Raw genomic sequence first — 22,420 nt, forward strand, 5'->3', positions numbered from 1 at the left:
GAAAGGGAATCGCTAAGTAACTTCATGGGTCAGGAGGAACGACTGTGATCTGATGGACTTGGGTTAGCCGTGCACATAAATCCCGAGTGAAAGTCAGGCTTCGAGACTTAAAGGTGGAGCCGTCGTGTCATGGATACATGATGGCGTTAAAGACATTTTTATTTGGGGAAATTGGTGTAAATAAGCAGTGAAAAAATGGAGAGGGAATGATTTCTCTGTGTCAGACGCTGCTGATGGTCCAACAAAATGAAGAACTAAGAACTGGCCATTGGGCTTGGTGTGACGTGTCCGCTGGTGGCCTTGACAAGAGCCGTTCCTCGGGGAGGGCAAGGGCGGGGGTCTCCCTGAACGGGCCTCAGGAGATAATGCAGGGGGAGGGACTGCAAACAGTGGGCATCATCAGCTCTGCACGGGGGAGGAGGGGGTGCAAGTTGAAAAATTGGTTGTTTGATTTGACTTGTTTTGGGTCTTTTTTTCTTTGGCCTTTGTTTTATAAAGATGTTTATATCTGCTGGGAATGATCCAGTAAAGGGAAAAGATTTGCATAGGGGAGGGGTATATCACTTGAAAAAGAGAAAATTCATGCAGGATGTAATAGCTGCCTTGCCACATTTGAAAAGGTGTCACGAATAAGGACTGAGGTCGCCCCGCCTCTGGCCCTGAGCTAGCCCTCAAATCACCGAGGGCTCGGGGGTAATGAAACAGCCCGGACTCAGGGCACGGAAGTGCATCCCAGCAGCCAGTGCGCCCCACGCGGCTCACTCACTGCAAGACGCAGCACCGTTTGTATCACCGGAGACGTGAAAGCATCTCTAGGTCAGACTTGTGTTTCTCAGCTTCCCTGTGTTCTCAGCCACACGCAGAGTTGGTCCAACAGTTTCTGGCGGCGCCCTCCAGAGGACTCAAAACCCCATGTAGCAGGTCCGTGACAGTGGCGCACGGTCACTGCTCCAGGACGGCAGGGACCTTAGAAGCATCTGCAGTCAGTGTGCTGCTCTCTGGTTGCCCTTCAGCCCCGCCTTGCTCTTTGAGCAGAAAGCTCAGTGCTTGGTCCAGCTCGGTTTCACACTCACACGGCAGAGTTCCTACGCAACCCCACTAGAGCACACCGCCTCTGTTCGCTGCCCACTGGAACCGATGCTGTTGCTCCAGCCGGAAGGGAGCGGTGCCCTGCCCTCCGCTCTGCACCGGGCCCCATGAACTGGCGGGCTCAAAATCCATTGTGACAGCGGTTACTGTGGCCGTTCGTGATCTGTTGCCTACCACAGAATGCGCTCCGCCTCCTGGAAGCAGACGAGATTTAACAGCGATAGGAGGAATCACACGCTCACAAAGTTGTCGGTGGGCTGGGACGGCAGACACCCGTCTGAGCTCCCAGGAACAGCTCCAAGCCCCCAGGACCACCGTGCCCCGTGTGATTGGGGGAGCTGCCACTTCATAACAGGAAACCGAGTGGTCCAGAGGCTGCTGCCACCTTCACTCACTGCACAGCCACCCTCCCGACTCTGCTCTGAGCCCCAGAGCTGCCACCGCTGCTTCAGAAGGCGACAGAACCCACAACCCGCCGCCTCCAGAACGGCCCCAGCTCTGCGGCGGCCCACAAATGGTGCCCCGGGTCCTCTCCCCGCATCTGCCTGGCTCCGCTCCAGATCACAGCCTCTCCTGAGCGCATCTGAGTTGAGGGACCTAAGTCCCAGGCAGAACCCCGAACTGCAAAGGAGGTGAGGACGTTGACCTTGTGGTTTTCCGGCTTCTGCACCCTGGAGTGGGGTCGCAATGGGCCCTGAGCAAGTGGCCCCACCATACCTGCCACACACGGCATCTTCCTTCGATCTAGCAAAAATAAACCAGACACATTGATCGGACACCGGTAGCACGCTAGGAAGGGTGCCTGAACGTTGGCGTGCCGCTGCGTGCCTGGCACGCCAGCCTGGGAGCTGCTTCAGAGGGTGCGCTGGTAAACACGGGAGACCCAGCCTCCAGTGACTGCCTGCAGTGGGCTTCCCAACCGTGAGTGACAGTGATTCCAGACCCTGAGCGCAAATGGAAGTCAGGACAGAAATGCCTGTCTTCCGGTCTTTGGAGGAGCTGCCAGCCAGGAAGTGTTTTGTAGAATCACTGCCATCGGCCCGGCCTGGAGCAGTGCTCTGCAGAGGGATCCGCCCGCTCCCTGCGACTGTCAGTCCTGACACAGCAGCTGCCTGTCAGAGACCGGCAACAAAACTGAGCGGCTCCCACAGTGGTCTGCTGCAGCCACCAGGGACCTCATTCAGGAAAGGCCAAGCCCTGGCCAGTGCGGCTCAGTTCTCTGGAGCGTTGTCCCAGAAACTGGAGGGGCTGCGGGTTCGATTCCCTGTCAGAGCACATTTCTGGGTTGCAGGTCCGGTCCTGTATAGGAGGCAACCGACCAATGTTTCTCTCTTGCATCGATGTTTCTCTCCCTCTCCCCGCCTCCCTTCCCCTCTCTGAAATCAATAACCACGTCCCCGGGTGAGGATACAGGAAAAGGAAGACCAAATCAGCCTGACTGCGTGCCCCTGTTCCACATGACTCTTTCCCTCACGGTTGTGGCACTCACATGGTCACTATCCATCCGACCACTGTTTGCTGAGCACGTCTGTGTGCTAAGCACTGGGGACACACCGTGGGCAAGATCTCGGGGGTCCTGCTGCCGTGGCGCTGACATTCTAGTGGGCGGGGGCAGACAGTGTTCCAGCAGGAAAACGCACAACTGGAGAGCTTTGCATTGTGCTGAGTGCTGTGCGGGGAGAGGGGTACAGGACAGGGGGCGGCTATGTGTGGGCGGGGGCAGTTTAGATTTGGGGACAGAGGGAATGTGTCCCCACCGGTGCCCCCACTCTGCAGGAGACTGCTGCTCCCTTGCCTGCTGCGCCAGCTCAGAGCCCAAAAGCAGATGTGGGTTTGAAGACAGGCAAGAAGGATGATCTGGGCTTGGGCTGAGGTCGTTTTCAGCCCCTGGACCGAGCAAGGCATCGTGCAACAGAGTGGGCGTGGCTCCGGCAGTTCCTCGGCTTCTCGGTTCCTCAGGCACTTGGGCTGAAGCTCAGTGATCCGTGCGGCCTGCGCTGGGGGCGATGCCTGCCATGTCCAAGGAGCCGGAGCCCAGACCTCGCCCCCTGTCGGGCCACTCTGCTGCACGCAGGGGTCTACCTGCCAGCGTTTGAGACGGACCAGGGCCATGGTTGTGTTCCTCTGGCCTGTTTCTCGCTGCAGCGCTGCGCCCCAGCAGGCCTGGCCTTGCCGCCGCAGAGGCTCACCCCCTGCGGCCCCGCCCCCAGCTCTCCGTGACTGCTATTGCTCCCTCGTGGCCCTCGGCGGAGGGCTCACTGGGAAGCAGGCCACGTTTCTCGTCACTGCCCTCCATTTAGACTCTCAGTACTAACACTCAGGGCGCACTGAGGGCTTGGGAGTCACAGCGGAGGAGGAGGAAACTGGGAGCTGTGGCTTGTGAGAGCTGTCCCCAGTCTAATGAAAAACCCCACACACGCCCTCACAGGCGCCCTGCTTTCTTCTCCGCAGGCCCGTTCCCCCGCCACCCCTGTCCAGGGAAGCACCTCCGCACTGTGAATCAGCTTTCTTCCTGCCACATGCTGGCAGCTTTATCCCGGAGCCTTGTGAAGTCTGCCTTGCATGATTTGATCTTTTGTTTTGAGAGGTTCTTGCTCTTTCATTTTCTTGAGAAAACAGAGCTTATATATTGTTCATCTGATCCCTGTTAGAAATCTTCTGATCTAAACCCCACACCTGCCTTTGCAAACCTCATTTCACAGGCCCAGTGCTAGTTGATCCCTGGCCGTTCATCTCTGAACCCGAGCACTTCCGCCTGGGTCTGCGCATGCCTGGTGATGACAGGGGCCGGCCCCCTGGAGCCCCCTTGCCTGTCTGTCTGAGCAACAGGGAATCTCTTTCAGTCCTTGGGCTGCAGCTCCGGCCTGGCCTCCTCTCGGGCGGTGGGAGCGTACAGGGAGGGGCTGTGGGGACGGACCATCTGTACTCTGTCCCCAGGCGTCCCCCGATCTGGAGGGTCCCCTGTGCCTGTGGTGTGTGCGACCCACGGCAGGACCTCCCTTGAATTTTCAGCTGTCCCCACGACCCTGCCTTTAGGACAAACAGGTCTCTCCAAAAAGGGCCTCGGTCGGTGTGATTTTCTGACTCATGGGCCTTTTTGTAGGGGGTCCAAATAGGCCTTTGGTTAATATCATTCTAGAGTTCAAACAGCTCCTAAGATAGACTTTTTCTTCTCTCCTTCAGCCTTGCTCAGGTTAGGCCACAGCCTACGTATTAGAAAGCTGGGGCCCTGGGAGGAAAGAGGAAGCAGCAGCAGCAGCAGCAGCTCCTGCCCGAGCGGCCCACGCTGCCGCTGCCCGGCCTCCTCCGCCAGCAGCTGGGCCTCGCGAGCACGCACGCTCGTTTCCCTACCGCGCTAGACGCAGAGCTGGGGTTCGCTCTCCGCTCGTGCACACTCTGCTGTGCGCACGGACCTTCCGAGTTACAGCACGGAGGTGGCTATTCTCTTGTTCCAACGGGTTTCCTTCGACTATTGGGCTATTTTTGGTTATTTTCATGGGGTCCAAAGAGTTGTGCGAGTGAGCACGTACTCCAGCGGCTTCCCAAGAAGTTCTTCCACTGCTGGCAATTAAGATAAAGCATGTCGGAAGATTAGAGGACTGTACATTTTTTAAATTAGGAAGTTCAGACTGGGAAAGATAACGGAGATGAGTGAAAGGATTAAAGTGAACAGTGATGAGGCCGAATCTGAGCGGTTAGACAAGGAAGCTGAAGAATTAGATGCAAGCATAAAAAAAAGACCCCAGAAACTAGGGGTAGAGTTATGACAAAAAGATAAAATGAAATAATGGGAAGGGTTTTAAAGAACTAGCATTTAGGTATTTTTAAACAGAATTTAAAGTGTAAAGGGCTAAAACAGAAATAATCTTAGTAATTCAAGATTAAAATAGAAGATAGAATGTAAGCTGTCAGAGGGGAGAGGAGTTAGGGGGTTGGATGAAAAAGGTGAAGGGATTAAGGGAAAAAAAACCCCAAGCAAATGAACAAGCTCATGGGCACAGACAGCAGCCTGGTGATGACCAGAGGGGGGAGGGGTGGGGGTGGAAGAGGACACGGTGGGGTGGTGGGTAAACAGTGGTGGGAGGAGACCTGGAGTGACGAGCACACAGTACAGTGTACAGATGACGTGTTACGGAATTGTACACCTAAAAAACTATAGTTTTATCAACCACTGTCACCCCAATGAACTCAGTAAAAATAAGTTACACAGAAGACATAACGAGCTCCTTCTCATTTTTATTTCCCATTTTCAAGTCACTGGGTCTTGTTTGCTTGTCCGCCCGTCACTTGAGGGAGAGGTGAGTCGAGAACCGGCTCACTGGCTCAGAAGGTAGTTCCGCCCGGGGAGCAGGGTGCCTACCTGTTCCCAGCAAAGCAGCCGCCCCCCCGCCCCTCACCCCCCAGCCACCGCCCCACCTTCCTCGCTGGGGCCCCGCCGGAGGGAGCAGCCAGGCTTCGGGGATGCAGTTCTCAATCTGTTCCCACGAACCACCCGCGCATCAGTTCAGCAAGCGCCCACTGCTCGCGTACCCTCTGCCCGTCCGCCCTCTGGACGTGTGGGTTTGGTCCTCTGTGTCTGCAGTGCTGTGGGCAGTGTAAGTCCTTCCCGTGGCTTTTCGGGGACACTTCAGGGGGAAAGTAGGCGACAGCCTCAGCTCCCCTGGATGAACACCGGGCAGGGCATGAGGTCCCACCACTAACCATTCCCCCAGAGCACTCCAGACGTAGCTGCCTGCCCCTTCCTTCCGGGGTGAATGCTGCCCTTTCCTCAATGAGTCCGTTGTGGTGTAAATGCTCACTGTCCTCCTCGTCCCCTGACCCCCGCTGACCACACAGCGTGGATGACGTCACTCGTTGCTGAGGGACGCTGTAGAGTGTGGACGGTGCCGTCTGGCCCCCAGCACGCTCGGGCATCACTTCCTGCAGTAAGGGCGTGATGCGGGCTTGGCGGGACCCCTGGACCCCTAACTGGCGAATGGGGCTGGCCTCTGGGTGGTGGTGCCAGCGTCGGCCAGCGACTGGCCCGCACGTCTCATTCTCTGTTCTCAGTGCCTTTCCCGACTCCCTCTGCTTCAGTACAGCACTCCAGCCTCCAGGCCCGCCGATGGATCCGCTGACGAAGGGGTCCTGCGGGGGTCAGGTCGCACACTCCCTCCTCTGGAAAGCAAAGTCGTCTCTCTCCTTTGGCATCCAGTCCCTGCAGCCATGGCCGATGAAAGACCCTGAAGTAGAGTCCCAGGTCAACCTGTAAGTAAGTAACAGAAACATCACCTGTTCGGGCTCGCGTTCCCCGTACCCTAGAATCCCTCACTGCCCAGGGAGAAAATTACCTTTTGTGGGGAGCGCAGGGAGGGAGAAGGAGTGGATATTGAGTTGGGAGATTTCGTTTTTGTTCTTAGCAATGTCTTATTCATATACTTATTTGATGTACTTAGCAATATTTACTGAGTACCTACTCAGCCAGGCACCCCCATAGCGAGCAAAATAGATTCAGTGCTTGTCGTCAGGGGGTTTACAGCTCGTGGGACAGGGAGCCGTTGGTCAAGTAACTGCACAGAGAGATGCTAACTACTGGCCGATAAGAGCTATGACATGCGTTGCCTTGATTCAGTGAGGATTTGCAGAATGCCTTCTGTGTGCCAGCAACATACTGGGGATATAAGGAAATAAGAGATTTCCTTAACCTTGAATAGCAAATAGTATCTAGAGGGAGGAAATATCCAATATTATTCAGAAGTGGTAATAACTATCCTTTAACTAATATGTTCGTAGGTTCTAAGTCCCATAGGGTGGTGACTGTGTTTTCCTGTTTGCTCCCGAATCCCCAGGGTTTGGTTGTGGTTGCAGTAATGTTTGTTGGATGAATGAATGAGTAAGTGCTGGAAGAAGGTAGTACAAGGCAGGGTGCGTACCTTTCCAGGGGAGTCAAAGGCAACGAGGTACCTTAAAAACAAGGGAGATGCTTCATCCATTCAATGCAGCGAATATTTACTGATGCTCAGGGTACCCAGTGCTTCTGTGGAGCTAATTCCTAGCCAGGGGCATGGAACAAGATCACCTGTGGGGCTTAAGAGACAACTTACGCCCAAGGCCCGCCCCCAGAGATTCTGATTCAGCGGCTCTGGCGTGGCTAAAAGAGGGTCATTCAGGACCCTTCTCCAGGAGCTTACAGCCTTTGCAGGGAGACACAGTGACCGAGGAACTCCAGGGCCGCTGGAGACCAACACACACCTGGTGCTGCAGGAGTAAGAAAGCTGCCGGAGCACGGGGGAGGAGAGGGTAGCAGCTGAGCTCAGCCAGGCAGGAAGAGCAAAGAAGACCACCCGAAACAGAGCGAACTGCAGAGCTAAGGGAGCGGTCAGATCCATGAGAGTGTGTTCTGGCGGTGTTGGCAGGCAGCCCTCAGTCCCGGCTGCATGTGAGAACCATCCTGGGATCTTTAAAAACATACGGAAGCCTGCACCCCATCCCCACCCCCAGGATTCCGAGGTTTAGGGTTGACACAATCCCAATGTTTTGGGAAGCTCCCTGGTGGTTCTCACCTGCAGCAGATGTTGAGAAAGGCTGTTTTAAAAAACGTATCTACACATTAGCCAATACAGAATATTGACGGAGCACCGTATATGCTTAGCTAAGAGGTCTGAACTTTGTATCGTAGGCAAGGGGGAGCCACTGGTAGCTTTTGGACATTAAGAGATCATGCAGTTTGAGGCAGACAAGGTTCGCAGAGTCTGGGTACATTTATACCGCTGGTTCCGTCCAGTGGATTCTGCAGGGAAACCAGGGGGTCACTGCCACCTTCCAGAGCCACCACCACACATTCCACAAATGGCCCCTGACGTCCGTTTATGAGAATATGGGAATTGAACGTTTCCTTGATTCGAAACTGAAATCTAAAATTTCAGTGAATGCTGAATTTTCTGAGCAAAAGGGGCTCATTTTTTGGAGGCCGCTGGTAACCAGAGTCCTGGGTAGCCCTGGCACGCCGCAGGGAAGGAAAGGGACGCTGAGGCTCCATCTGCCAACGGTGGGGTGGGGAGAAGTGTCCCTTCTGTCTTCCTCCCAGCACCAAGCGGAGGGACAGTCCTCACAGTTGGGCGGCAGGCACCGCCTTTTAGCTATAAACTACCGAACCCACAGTGCATTGCGCGGGGTGATGCTGTCAAAGGGGCGGGCAGAGCTGCGGCAGAGCCTATGAGCAGCGAGGAAGCAGCCCTTGCCGGTGTCTTCTGGGCCCTATTGGTGAACCTGGCTAGGGGCGGGGCCAAGCCCTGGTGCTAAGCGGCCTCAGGGCTAGCGAGGCCGTTGAGGGATGGAGTCCGTAGGGGTCTTGAAACTGATTCTACCAAAAAACAGATGTTGGGGTTTCGGGAAAACGTGCTAGAAAGATGAGCCTTTAAAAACTGCCAGTCTGTGTGCCACTCATTAACTTGTTCATTCAACAAACATTTATTGATTACTTGCATACCAGGTACTTGCGCAAACACCCTAAACACGTTTACTTATTTAGTCTTCATACACACACGCGCACGCGCACGCAACCCGAAATGAAGTAGCTACTGTTAGCTTCATTTTACAGGTAAGGAAGCTGGGGGACCAGAAGATTAAGAGACGTGTCCAGGACACACAGCTTGTAAGGGACAGCTGTAAGGGATTCGAACCTAGGTCTTGCTGGCTCCAGTGCCCACAACCTAACCTCACTATGCTTAACCGTGCAGTGGGGAGCAAAGTGTTTATGGGATGCCAGTGTCTGCAGGGCGTCATGGTACTCTCCAGTGATGACTATAACGGTACCACACTGGACATCAGTCAAGCTGACCAAGCATGAAGTGGGGCCTTGTGCCAGGAACTGTGGAGACACAAAGACCCACTCTCTGCCAGAAAAGGCGTCTGGTATCTATTAGACCATTTACTGAGCATGCGTGTGTTGTGCTGAGCCTTGTGCTAGGCGCTGGGGATGCAAAGAAAACGTCTCTTTCCAGACCAAGTGGGGCATTAAGAAAGTGCTGTTACCTAGGCCATTCTAAGGAGATTCTGGGCAGAGGGGAGACTTGAAGGATGGGAAGCTCCCCAAGCAGAGGTCGGGGGGACCTTCCCGGACACACGTGCATGTATGCAGAGGCCAGCAGCCCTGAAGCACTGTGGGTGTCGAGGGGACCACGAACCGTCCGGTTTGGCCGGCACTCCCTGAGGAGTGGTGAGCAGTGAGTCTGGGAAGGCAGACGGGAGCCAGTTCACCGGGGAGCGGGAGGGCTTGGCTGCCCTGCTGAGAAGCGGGATCCGACTCCATGGGGCCGGGCAGAGCGTGTCAGAGTTGCCTACCGGAAAGGTAGCTGGTGTCTGTGGGCAGCCGGACTGCAGTATCCAGGCTGATGGCCAGGAGACCTGTCAAAGTGGGCAGGTAAGAGACAGTAAGCAGAGGCAATGAGGCTGATTTAAGACACATTGAGGAGGAAGGTTAAAGTGCACCAGGGAAACTTACAGGTGGTGGAATGTGGAAGGGGAACCATGGAGTTTGACTCGGGCAGCTGGAAGGTTGCTCTTACCGTTAATAAGAGGACCCTGAGAAAAGACAGCACAGAATCCAAGATGGAATAAGACAAGTTCATTAGATAAATGCCGTCAGGTGCCAGAGGGGTCCCACCACATCTTGGGGGACAGAGGGCACTTAGGAAAGGATTTTTTGGAGAGAATAATGTGAACTGGGCCTTGACCAAGGAGTAGCTCCTTCCTTTCCTTCTTTGCTTTCTCTTGAGTAGGTTTTCTGAGGCAGAGACGGGGGAGCAGGATGCCCCAGGTGGCCTATCCCGGTTTGCCTCCTGTGTGGCAGGAGGTCTGGAGAGTCAGAGTGAGGGACATACTATGAAAGATGTACCTCATCCTTGGGACATTGGCTTTGAATGGATTTTGAGACAGGCAAGGGATGGTTTGAGCTCTGATTTTTAAAAGCTAATTTCACAGCTGTGCACAGTAGGGAGGCCAGGAGACCAACGAATAAATGGACTGGGGAGGGGCTTGTTGATTGTAAGTGACAGAAAACCAACTCAAGGTAGCCTAAGCCAACAAAGGAGCACATAGGGGGTCATGCAACCAGACTAAGGAAAGGGACAGATCTGAAGACTCAAATGCTGCGGCCAGCCCATTTTCCTCTCCTCCTATCACCTCCCATCACATAGCCCTGCTTCCAAAACCCTTGAAAGAGTTAGTTTGCTCCTGAGCCACTTTATTCTAAAACATGGTGCGGGAAAGCAGGCTCTTCCATTGGCTGTTCGGGGAAAGTCGACTCCCCGGTCCTCGTGTTTCCGTGAAGAAACTTCTGCTTCCTTCCTGTGGAGGGAAGGTTGGCCGGCTGCCCCGTCCCCTCCCCTCTGGCCTCTCTCGCTTTTTCGGGATCTGATTTCCCACGGAGCTGTGTGTCGCATCCTCTCCCGTTCCCGCGTGGAAAAGCACACCCGAGTCTTCCAGAGTCAGGTGCGGGGCCCCGTCTGCCCCGGCCTCCCCTGTTGAAGGGAGATCGACAGTGGAGACTGACGCAGCAAACCCCCTGGCAACCGGGCGTGTGCCCCTGCACAGAGCAGACTCTCCCATGGGGGGCTGTTCCCGGGCAGCGCAGCGGGGAGAGTGGGCGGTAGGAAACCTGTCTGGCTCTCGGGCTCCGTTTGCTAATGAAACTCTGGCAGTGAGGAAATTGGCGTTTTGATTTCCATTTGCCTGGTTCCTGTCACTAATTCCCGGCCGATGGCACACAGAGATGGGAGCGCCTTGATTTATTGACGAGCTTGCAAAGCTCCAACAACGGCGAGACGGGTGGGTGCTCTGCGGGGATCTGGTCAGGACAGGCTGCTTTGGTTTGGTTGGTTCCGAGTCTCCATCCGGCATGTGGAAAAGGCTCGCTAGATGTACTTGCTGGTGTGAGTTAAGGGTAGCAGAGCAGAGATGCCGGTCAGAAGGCTTCTGCAGCGATGAAAGTCTGGGCTGAGGCAGAGAAGGTGGAAGTGGGAAGAAGGAGCAAGGGACTCAGAGACGTGGGCTTCCGCGCACGTCCTCAGGGCCACACGGCACGGCCGAGGCTGTGCGTCGCAGCCTGGTGGTCATTCGCCCAGGGAACTGGATACCTAAAATGCTATGTGGCCATAAGAAAAAAATACAGGAGCTCTTCGGTACTGGTTCGGAAAGATCACCGAGACACACGAGATGAAAAAATAACACGGATGAGGGGTAGAGTCATGCACGGTTTGCTGCTGTTCGTGTAAAGAAAGGGGGAAGGGATGTGCATCCCTTTCTTTGAAAACGCATCCAGCTGCCCCGGAGATAATGCAATAATAAGCCGGGCTGACGATGGGGAGAGGAAGTGCGGGGCTGAGCGAGTAGGAGAGGGGGGCTTTGCCCGTGCAGCCCTGTAACTTGGAACCAAGCGGATGTGTTAACTCTTCAAAGAATGAAATACACACGCACAGATACACACCTACAACTTTTGCAAGCAACGCCGTGCGGGGAGCAGTCACAGGGCCTGGTGACTGATCAGATGCTGGGCGTGAGAGAAGACGGAGGTGACTCTGGACGTGGTCCCTTGAGTGACGCAGCCGAGGGAGGGAGTGGGATTTGGGAGTGGAGTTTGGGCCAGGGTATGCATTGGGGCTGCCGGAATGCCCAGGGAAGCGTGCCCAGCAGTGGGAAGTCGGAATCTGTGGTGGGAGAGAAAGAGCCAAGTCGGAGATAGGGTTTGCAGAGTCGCTGGCGCAGAGGCTCAGGAGCGGTGAGGTCCCCAGGGAGGGAGGCGGCCCGAGTGAAGGGAGGGGAATGTGGGTCTCCGTCCTGCAGGGGTGTCGGGCCCTGACGGCACGTGCTGGGCAGGAGCACGGGCTCGCTCCGCAGGACACCCTGGCCCTGCGCTGGGAACGGAAGCTGCAGACGCCCCGCTCCCCACGGAGCTCCACATCCCCTGGAGGGGCGGCTGCTAAAAGCGATCGTTTTTTCCTCAAGGAGGCTGTGCCATTACTAAGAACGGAATTCCTTTGACGATTCCAGTTTTCTATTCTTTCAAATGTTCCGGTCCTCACGGGCCGACGACAACCCATTTTCGGTGCTTGGCTCCTCGCAAAGGACAGAACACCGGGAGGACACACTATAAATAGTGGCTAGATGTTATTATTCTTTTCACCATCGCGTCTAAGGGACAAGATGAAACAGTTTAGGCTCCCCTGCCCTAAATGGACGCCCGCCCACACTCGTTTCTGTAAATCCCAGTTCGGCAGTGGAAGCAGGCAGGTGGTTCTCCTGTCCTCTCCTCTGGAAATAGATGTGCTTGGTGAAAACTCACTTGCCTCCTGCATTCCTATACGTTTGGCTGATCTATGTTGCTTTCTTTAAAGAACACCCCCACCTCCTCCCCTCCCCACTGTCCCTCCCCCACAGTTTCATTTTCTTAGACTATCTCAGAATCAGAGGAGCTTAGTGAAGTAAAAAATTTTAGAAAATCTTTCGAATACAGTGTTTGACCCGAAAAGCACGGCGTAAGCTTCTTTGCTTGTGACTACGTGCTCTGAATGCGCCTGGGAGAAGACAGGACAGAGAAGCTTGGAATGGGTCCAAACGGGTCCAGAAAATTATCATGCGATGCAGAGATTATTTCAAAATGAGCCTGGGCCTTCTCCCTCTCTTAGGTTACCTCAAGGTGAAATCCAGTCCGTTCTACACCATTTATTTTTATGTTTGAGGCTAGGAAGTTTTCACCGAGTGGTATCGGCTCCGAAGGAGATCGGAATATGCCCACCTGAAAATACGCCACTTTGGCCTGAGGACGATTTCCAGCTGAAGGCAACTGAGAAAAAGCAGACGCAGGGAGAAATCTCTGCACTCCCTCCCTCTGCCTAAAAGCAGGGCAGAAACTCCCTTTTGTAAAGCCTGCCCCTCCTCCCGCCTGTACCGGGAGGAGGGGAACAAACACCACTATGGACAGGGAAGGCACGGAGATGAGTCTCCGTGCAGAAACCTTTCCCAGTAACCCACCCCCAGAGGCCAGCAGCTGCCCCCGCAGTCCACCTGCCCGCTCCCGGGAGCCCCGACCCCTTTCCCTGTGTGTCATCACTGCTCCACAATTTGTCACCCTTTGTTAGAACGGTATATGGGTGCCTGCGTCCACCTGCCTCTTTAGGCTTGCTTTTCGGGGGAGCCCCGGTGCCCATCAAATTAAAAAGAAAACTCGCGTGCCTTTTCTCCTGTCAGTCTGCCTTTAGTCCGTTTGACTCACAAGCCCCAGTCTTAGAACCTAACGGGGTGGAGGGACAGTCTTTCCTCCCCAGCAGCCAAGTCCCTAAAATGAGAAAATCTTGATAACAGCAAATTCTGGCTTGCCCCTACTTGCCCCAAAGAGCCTCCTTTTCCCCTCCTTGTGCTGCTCTCCCAGCGCGCGCCCGTCTTCTTCCTAACGGCAGGCGTGGCTGCGCGACCTCCGACCTCTGTCTGTCCGAATAGCTGTCATGCTCAGCTCGACGCCACGCCAAGGGCTCTGTATGCATTTTTTCCCATCAAAACCCATAGGCCTATGAGGAAGTCACCGTGGCCATCCGTATGTGTTGAGTGAGTTAGCTAATGACGCCCCGTGTTACGGCGGCAGACCTGACGGCTCGTCACAGAGCTGCTTCTTGCCTAAGACCAGGCAGCGACTGGGGGCGGGTTAGGCCAGGCTAAGTAAACATCGGGCCACATTTATTCCCCTGTGACACCTGTACGCATGTAGATATTACTTCATTGAAGTTTAGGGTCCAGTTCTGTATTTTCTCTGGGTGGCATTTAAAAGTAAATATTTTGTTGAGCTGGGTGAGTTTGCCACTTGCCACTGATTCACTGTCTAGAGTTACAGTGTCAACCAGTTGCCCTTAATCGTATCACGTGTTTTTTTTAAAGATTTTATTTATTTATCTTTAGAGAGGGGAGGGAGGGATATAGAGAGAGAGAGAAACATCAATGTGCGGTTGCTGGGGGTCATGGCCTGCAACCCAGGCCTGTGCCCTGACTGGGAATTGAACCTGCGACACTTTGGTTCGCAGCCCGCGCTCAATCCACTGAGCTACGCCAGCCTGGGCTGTATCACGTGTTTTTTAAAAGGCGCCGGTCACTGGGCACAGCAGACGTGAGCTTCATCAGGAGCTCACGGCCGGGCAATGGTGTCACCGTTTGTTTATCGAGGTGGTTCCCACAAGCGTTTGTTTGCTGGTTTTACTGGCGTTGTATTAACCTCTGAGATGAATTTTTGGAGCTTAACCTGAGGTGACGTTCACAGGGTCTTCATGCCCACTCAAAGGCAGATTCCGCGAGCACGCAGCTGTGGCAGCAGAGTGCCCGGGGCGCCTCTCCGGGCCGGTCCCAGAGGAAGCTGCCCAGCAGCCGGTGGGCGGGTTTGTCCTGCCCGTCCTCCAGGCACAGCGTCGCTCACCCCACCCTCCCGTGCCACTCTCGACCCCTGTGAAGAAGAAAGCCCTTAGGGGTCATGATGGCTTCCCTCAAATGTTTGTGTGAAGAGCTGTCCTGTGGAAGTGATCATAACTTGTTCTGTACAGTCTGGTTGCCTTTCGTCCACCCATCTATCCACCCATCCGCCACCTCACAAACCCCCCAAGAGGTACCTGTGCCAAGCATCACGTTAGGTGGTAAGAAGTTTGCATTGGGTTAAACCAATAAGGCACACACCACAGCAGGGCTTACAGCCTAGTGGGGGAGGCAGAGGTCAATCCAATGCCGTCCTTGTCATTTCTAGTCTGGGAGAGGGGGGTGGGTCTGGGAAGAAGGGGTGTGGGGGAAGCATTCTAGGTCCTCAGACGAGAAGCAGCTCAGCAAGCGGAAGGAAAAGGGGGCTGGAGCGCTGAGAGGCAGGGGAGGGCTGGCCAGACGAGACGGGGGGCCGGGGGTGTGGGAGCGATGAGGGAGGCGTTAGAAAATGAAAGGGTGAAAATGTAGAAGCAGCTGGTGGAAATGAAGGTGTGAGAGATTTCAACTCAATATAGAAAAACACGGTTTACCCGGAAGAACGGGGGGCTCTGGGACGTCATGTGTTTGTCATCCCCGATGGTGTGTAAGTAGAGACTGGAGGGCTGGTTTTCAAGTATCCGAGAGAGGACACACAATTGCAGGTGACGGGCAGGGCACCAGATGTTCCTTAAGCTTCTTGACCTGGAAGTCTCCACCGCCCTCTGCTCCTATGATGCCGGGGCGGAGGACGGGCAGGGCTGTGCCAGAGTCTGAGTGGGAAACCGTGAGGGTCTGTCCGACCGAGGGACTGGGCTGGGCCATGCGGGAGGTGATCGCGGATGCTATTTCGTGATTGACTGTGGATCTCGAAAGACAGGGAGAAGGCAAAGGTGATTCCATGGCTGGGAGCCTGTGAAAATCCTCATGTGCCAACAGAAGTGGGACCAGGTTATTGGATGAGTTTCGGGAAAAACCATACTGAGCTGCTGGTGCTTCTGGGAGAATTAGGAAAGGGGCCCAAGCCTGGTTAACCGAGAAGTACACGTGAGCGTGTCAGTAATGTTGCTGCTGTGTGAGCAAGTGAACCCTTCAGAGGGCAGGCCCTGGGGAGCACCTCAAGTCTGGGGACAGAAGAGAAGGGATGAGCCAGCGAGGGACACAGAGATGACACGCATCCTGGAACTTTGCCGAGGAGACACTCCCACGGGCATCCAGTGGGCAGGGAGCAGACCTGCCGGCGTTTCCTAGAATTACTTTTAGAATTTGTTTTCGTTAAAACTGTGAGTGCGCCCTGACCAGTGCGGCTCAGTTGGTTGGACGGAGTCCCACAAGGCATAATAAGGTCACCGGTTCGGTCCTCGGTCAGGGTGCACGCCTGGGTTGCGGGCTTGGTCCCTGGTCAGGGTGGGTACAAGAGGCAACCCGTCGATGTTTCTCTCCCTTTCTTTCTCCCTCCCTTCCCCTCTCTTGTAAGACAAAAACAAACAAACAAAAAACTAAAAGGAAACACTACAATGCTTTAGGTCTCACTCCTGAAGATTCTGATTGAGGTCAGGGGGAAAACTGGGCATTTATATATTTAGATGAAAACTTTAAAACTTTTGCAAGGAGTGATAGGAGACTACCTTTATGCCATCCTGATGGCGAAGGATTTTTTTAAGTCAGAAAAACAAAGAGCATTCAAGGAAAAGACCCAAAATATCTACATTAGAATTTTAAATTTTCTACACGATAAAAGATATCAGGAAAACAGCTTAAAAAAGGAAAAACACTCTCTGGAAAAAGACATCTGTAATTTGTTAACTGAAAAAGTGTTGACATTCAGAATATATGAATTATTCCTGCAAATCAGTTAAGAGAAGACCGGCAACCTACAAAAAGGGGCACAGGATTTGGGGTAGGCAAGTCACAGAAATGGCAGCTCAGATGGCTGACAAGCTCAGGAAAAGAGGTTCAAGCTATTGAGGCATCAGAGGAATGCAAATTACAACCACAACTCCTCGAGACACCATTTTATATCCTTCAGATGGACAAAAACCAATTTCTGACAATCCCAAGTGTCGGCTAGGATGTGGAGCAAACAGCACTCAAGCGCTGCTGAAGGGAGAGGAAGCTGGTACACTGGGAGTCCTCGCTTAGCCTCATCGACAGGTTCTTAGAGCCGCAGTGAGGCTCACACAGCAAAACCAGGTTTACGGCAGGCTGACTGATATAAGCAAGAGTGGAGTTCCTCCAGCACCTCATCAGCGTCGTAACAAAACGACGTTAGCCCAGGACCTGCTGTACTCGCTTTGGAAAGCACGTTCGGCAACATGTAGAAAAATACAGACGCGCACTTCACGATCCAGCAGTCACCCTCCCAGGCGTGGATCTAGGGAAGTGACTGCCCCTGGGTTCGGGGTTCATTTCAGCACTGTTTGAGAATTGGAAACAACCGAGATGCTCAGCAACAGGGGGAGGGAGGACCACTTGGGTGTGGATACAGCGGGGTGCAGCCGTGTAAGGGAGCGCAGTAGGGCTGCAGGTATTGACACACGCCAACCTCAGAAACAAACTGTTAGCCCTGGCTGGCGTAGCTCAGTGGATTGAGCGTGGGCTGCGAACCAAAGTGTCACAGGTTCGATTCCCAGTCTGGGTACATGCCTGGGTTGCAGGCCATGACTCCCAGCAACCACACAGTGATGTTTCTCTCTCTCTTTCTCCCTCCTAAAAATAAATAAATAAAATCTTAAAAAAAAAAAGAAACAAACTGTTTAGCCGGAGAAGCTGGTCACAGGCAGGTGTGCACACGGTATGGTGTTCTGTTGTGTAAAATTTTACAGCATCCCAAATAATGCCGTTTATTTTTCTTTAAGATTTGATTTATTTATTTTTAGACAGAAGGGGAGGGTGGGAGAAAGAGGAGAGAAACATCAATCTGTGGTTGCCTCTCATGAGCCCCCCACTGGGGACCTGGCCTGCAACCCAGGCATGTGCCCTGACTGGGAATCGAACCAGCAACCTTTTGGTTTGCAGGCCTGCACTCAATCCACTGAGCTATACCATCTAAGGTATGTATATTGTTTTGGATAAGCATACAGTCAGTACAAATATAGAAATGTAAGCAGGAAGTATAAACTAAATTATTTGGTAGTTTCAGGGGGGGAGAGAGGTACACAGGAGTTTCAACTCTGTTGAAAATGTGCATTATGTTCCTTTTTCCGCCTTGAAATGTTTCATAATAAAACAAATAGAGGAGAAATCCAGATGACCCCAATAATAGCTGGGATCAGAACCAAGGTCTAGAGTCCCATGTGCATGTGCATCCTTGGGAGGAATTTTGTTAAAATGCTGATTCTGTTTCAGTAGGTCTCGGGTGGGGAGCTCAGGGTCTAGGCCCACACTCAGCAGCAAGGGCCAGAGTGGCCTTGACGTTGTCTAGGATTCTCGCTGCCAGGGGGACGGCTCAGAAGCACCCCCTCTGGGTCACACGCTTCCTTCAGGGTCCAGGTGCAGCTGGAGGCAGAGCGTGTGAAGGAACCTCAGCGGGGAAACGTGGGGAACCTCGGGACAGAGGCTCCGGAAGGATTCCCCCAAGAAGCAGAACTCACAGGTGGTGGGAGGCAGGCACCAGCATATGTCGTCTGCTGATTTTTTCCCTAAAACAATTTCTGCTTAACCCTTTGTGGCCATGCATGTATAAGGCTCCCGTGGGCAGCGCTTCCCCTACCAAATCATACATAGGGCTGGAAACCCCTCCGGTCTTGACCTTACAGGAGGGGAGAAGCCAAGGTCACTGAAGAGGGTGCAGGGGGGAGCAGATGCCCAGACGCTACGCTTTGCAGGAGTGAGTTTGTGGATCAGGGTTCCCAGGTTTCTGGACGGCGGGGCCTTGAGCTGAGAGAGAGAGAGACAGAGAGACAGAGAGAGACAGACAGAGAGAGAGAGAGAGAGAGCCGAGAGAGCGTGACAAAGCTCCCAGGCGTCTGCCCTGGGCCCCGCCCCGAAGGCCGCAGGCACCACTTATGAAGGGGGCGAAAAGAGGCCGGCTGACCATTTACCAGGTTGCTCCACGCAGGTGTGCTTTGCCTGCACAGTTTTTCCCCCCCCCGGGGCATCCTGTGCGCTCTACCTTTCCTACCACACTGCGCGTGCTCGCAGCAGGGACCACGCTCCTCAGGCTGAGCACCTGCTACCCACGGGTGCCCAGTAGCTGCTTACTGGGTGAGTGAGAGGGCTTTGGCTCAGAGACAGTGTGTTAAACGAAACCTTTCATTTTGAGAGAACCATGGATTCATATGTAGCTGTAAGAAATGGGACAGAGAGACCCCCTGTCCCTTCTGCCCAGTTTCCTCCAATGGCAACGTCATCGACACAGCCCCTCCGTGTGAGACATCCCCTTTTATGCCCCACGTGGTCACACTTGTAAGGTCATTCGTCCACCACCTCAGACAAGACCCAGTCCCCCCCTCCCCTCCCCCACCTCCCTGTTCCCTCGATAATGCGGTCATTTCAGGAAGGTGGTACAAACAGGGTCATACGGGACGTAAGCTTTTAGGGTTGGCCTTTTCCACTCAGTGTCATTCCCTGGAGATTGACCCGAGTTGTTGCGTGTATCAGTAGTTAGTTCCTTGAAATTGCCGAGTTACGTTCTGCGGTGTGGCTGCACCACAGTTTAACTGCTCTCCCTTTAAAGGACACCTAGGCCTTTTCCAGCTGGGGGACACTATGAATAATGCTGCTGTGAACATGTGTGTCAGGTTTTTGTGACTACACGTCTGCATTTCCCTGGGACACGTGCCTGAGAGCACCCTTCCTGGGTCACGAGGTGATGTTCAAGTTTATAAGAAACTGCCCAGTGTCTTCCAAAGAGGCTTCGCTGACCGTCTCACGTTCCCACCCACGCCCTCGCCAGCGTGCCCTGTGGTTGCTGCGTCTTTACCGAGAGAGAGGATTGCAAAGGCACTGGTAGGGACCGCGATTGAAAGGAGCCTTGCAGGGAGTCACTGCCAGACTTCCTGAACGGTAGCAAACCAGGCGAGCTCCTGGGACACATGCCGTGGTCAGAAACCTGGTGGACACGCAAATACAGCGGGAGGACCACGTGCCAGCGTGCCTGAGAAAGGAGGCTTAGAAAGAGAAAGATGACCGAGTAACGGCGAAAGTCACATCAGATGTCCCTGAGGCTTGTCGGAATATCTAAGGGGGGCAGGGGTGGCGGGAGGGGCAGGGGGTAGCAGGCAGGAGCCCGTCTGTGTTCAGGCAGAGCAGAAGCGAGCAGAGGTGTCAGTTGTGCGAGACTTCACTCACTCAGCAAATACCTGTTGGGCGGCCCGGTCCAAGGCAGGCCCTCTGCACGACGCACGGGGCATGGGGGTGACAGGAGAGGCAGGGGCCCCAGCAGAGTCCCCACCCCTTGTCTGGCGGCTACTGTGTGGCAGGTGCTGCCCTCAGCACTCGAGATACCTTTCTGTCCTCCCACGGAGACGCGTGCCCCTTTCCGCCCACGTGACAGAGGAGGACACGGGCTCAGCGAGGGGAAGTGACCTGCCCGGGCTCACAGCGCCAGTGTGCCCGGAACCCAAAGGCGGGCCCGTCTGACCGTGCCGCGGCCGCGGAGCTCGTCCGGGGCGGTGAGCCCCAGATCCTGGTACGAGAAGTGTGGCCCCACAGCCCCAGGGAGCCCCCCAGGGCCACCGGGGTGGGGGTCTGGAGCAGGAGACAGGGGCTCCGAGTGCCCGAGACCCTTCCCCTCTGGGAAGCTTCCCACTTACTTCCCAGCCTCTCAAATCTGTTGTCCTAAATCTCCCCAAAAGCGGTCAGAGAACCTTCCATTGCACCATTAGAAACCACTGGCATCTCTGGTATCATTGACACCTCTGCTCCTCTGTGTCACCTCCAGAAGGAAAGACGGCGGGTCTCCGTTACGCAACCAGCTACTCTAGAACCTGCCACTAGAAGGTTCCGGGCTCCCTCTAAGCCTAAGTTGGCGGTCTGGCACATGCTTTACCTTCTCTGTCCCTCACAGAGGGGGTCCCTTCCGTCTGTCCGTCACTACTGCGTGCTTAGCAAGGGGGCTGCCCGATGTTTCTCAGCGTCTCCGCCGACCCAGGAAGAGCCCCATTCTTGCTGTCGGCTTTACCTCTCCCGGCAGGACCGGACGTGGCCGCGGCCTGGATTGGCGGGGCCTGGCCAGTCCTTAGCCATAGGGCTCATCTCTGGGAGAGCTGACGAAGGACCGGTATTGAGTTCAGCTTCCTGCTTTCTCCCCATTCAGTCTCCATGGCTTTCCCTCTTTGAAGGGGGTTGTCCTGCTTTCCAGGAACCGACTTACGTAATGGTTGTTTTCCAGCCTCTGCTTGGAGCTGGAAGTCTTTGCTTTCACCCTGGGCCCTGTTTAGAGATGTCACCCGAAGGTCCTCAGCTCCGTCCATGCTTGTGGAGCGTGACCCAGCAGCCTCATGCATTCATTTGCTGGAACAGAGGCGTTTATATTTAGAACCTGGATCACATTGCATGTGAGGAACTTGAACTCTCTGGTGTGGTTTGGACGTGCCTTGTTCTGGTGAAAGTCCTCTCCGTCCCGGGGACTTTCCTGGTGAGGCCAGACGACTGCTCAGTCAACACTTTAGGGAGGAGAGGCCGGATGAGCTGTGGTGCTGCCCCCGGCCCTACCCCCGGAGGCCTGCGGCTGGGCCCCGGGTCTCCCTTTCTCCTGCAGGGGGGCAAAGAAGTCATCTTTTTAAAAACTCAATTAAACGTCAGTAATCATCCTCCTGGCTGGTGTGGCTCAGGGGATTGAGCGCCAGCCTGGGAACTGAAGGGTCGCCGGTTTGATTCCCAGTCAGGGCACGTGCCTGGGCTGCGGTCCAGGTCCCCAGTAGGGGGCACAGGAGAGGAAACCACACATTGATGTTTCTCTCCCTCTCTCTTCCTCTCTTTCTCTCTTCCTTCTCCTCTCTCTAAAAATAAATAAAATCTAAAAAAAAGTCATTTCTCATTCATATCATAGCCCAATGGGGTAGTTCTAGTTGGGATCTTCCATGGGGTCACTTGGAGCCCAAGGCTCATCCTTGGCTCCTCCCAGCCCTCCCCGTTCAGCTAGCAAGCTGAGCAAAGATTCATGGGAAATCGGATGGGCTGGGTCTGGAGGAGGTGCCCATCACTTCTGCCCACATTTCCTTGGCCAGACGCTTACTGTTTGGGGCCCAGACACAGAGTGATTTCTCAAGCCCACGAGGCCCTTTGTCTCTGGGCTCTCTCCATTCTCCGCTGTCTTTGCTCGACGCCCATCCAGCTCTGGCCCAGGCTCGTCTCTCCCTTGTCAGGAACCCTCGCCTCGGTCAGCGGGGCGGAGCCAGTGCCCAGCGCCCCTCTGACCTGCCCTGGCCCTTTCCTAGAGGGGCAGGCCTGGAGGCTCAGGCCCGTCTTCTGCGTCACTGCAGGAGTGAGTTTACCACGTGTTTTCTTACTTTATAACGTGGATCTCCCTCTTCCAGCCGCCAGTTTCCGCGTTGGCTGCTGCCTGCCCACTAAGCCCATACCATGTGTTATAGGTCGTTGTTATGGTAACACCCCACTGCCGGGTACCGACCTCCGCGTTAGCTCAGGGCACACAGCAGCTTTCACAGGCAAACCCAAGTTCTATGCGCTTAACTCAGCATTCGTCCCTCGCTCACACCAGGTCCCAGAACAGATGCTCGGGGAGTGTGAGCTTCCACTCGGTCGTTCAGACACCCAGGCTTTTCCATGTCCAAGCTCTGCATTTCCGTGGGTCCTTATAGTCCTCCGCACCTGCTGGCCCTGGGGAAGCAGAGGAAGTGACCCCCAAGGGATGCTCCCGGCATCGCTTCCGCCCATGTTCCCTTGGCCAGCTCGCCATTGT

General features: G+C 54.6%; 1 protein-coding gene across 4 annotated transcripts in view; it reads left to right on the top strand.

Annotated features, from left to right (window-relative positions):
• Positions 1–22,420, top strand: part of GARNL3 (GTPase activating Rap/RanGAP domain like 3) — a 117,215-nt gene that overhangs the window by 8,033 nt on the left and 86,762 nt on the right. For 3 of the 4 annotated variants that reach the window (XM_028514249.2, XM_036022244.1, XM_028514246.2), the window contains exon 2: positions 6,166–6,336. In XM_028514249.2, coding sequence (XP_028370050.2) covers positions 6,166–6,336 — 171 coding nt within the window. The remainder of the gene's footprint in view (positions 1–6,165; positions 6,337–22,420) is intronic. The other variant, XM_036022245.1, reaches the window with a different exon arrangement.

The sequence above is a fragment of the Phyllostomus discolor genome, chromosome 3 (genome assembly GCF_004126475.2).
Source record: "Phyllostomus discolor isolate MPI-MPIP mPhyDis1 chromosome 3, mPhyDis1.pri.v3, whole genome shotgun sequence".
NCBI lineage: Eukaryota > Metazoa > Chordata > Mammalia > Chiroptera > Phyllostomidae > Phyllostomus > Phyllostomus discolor.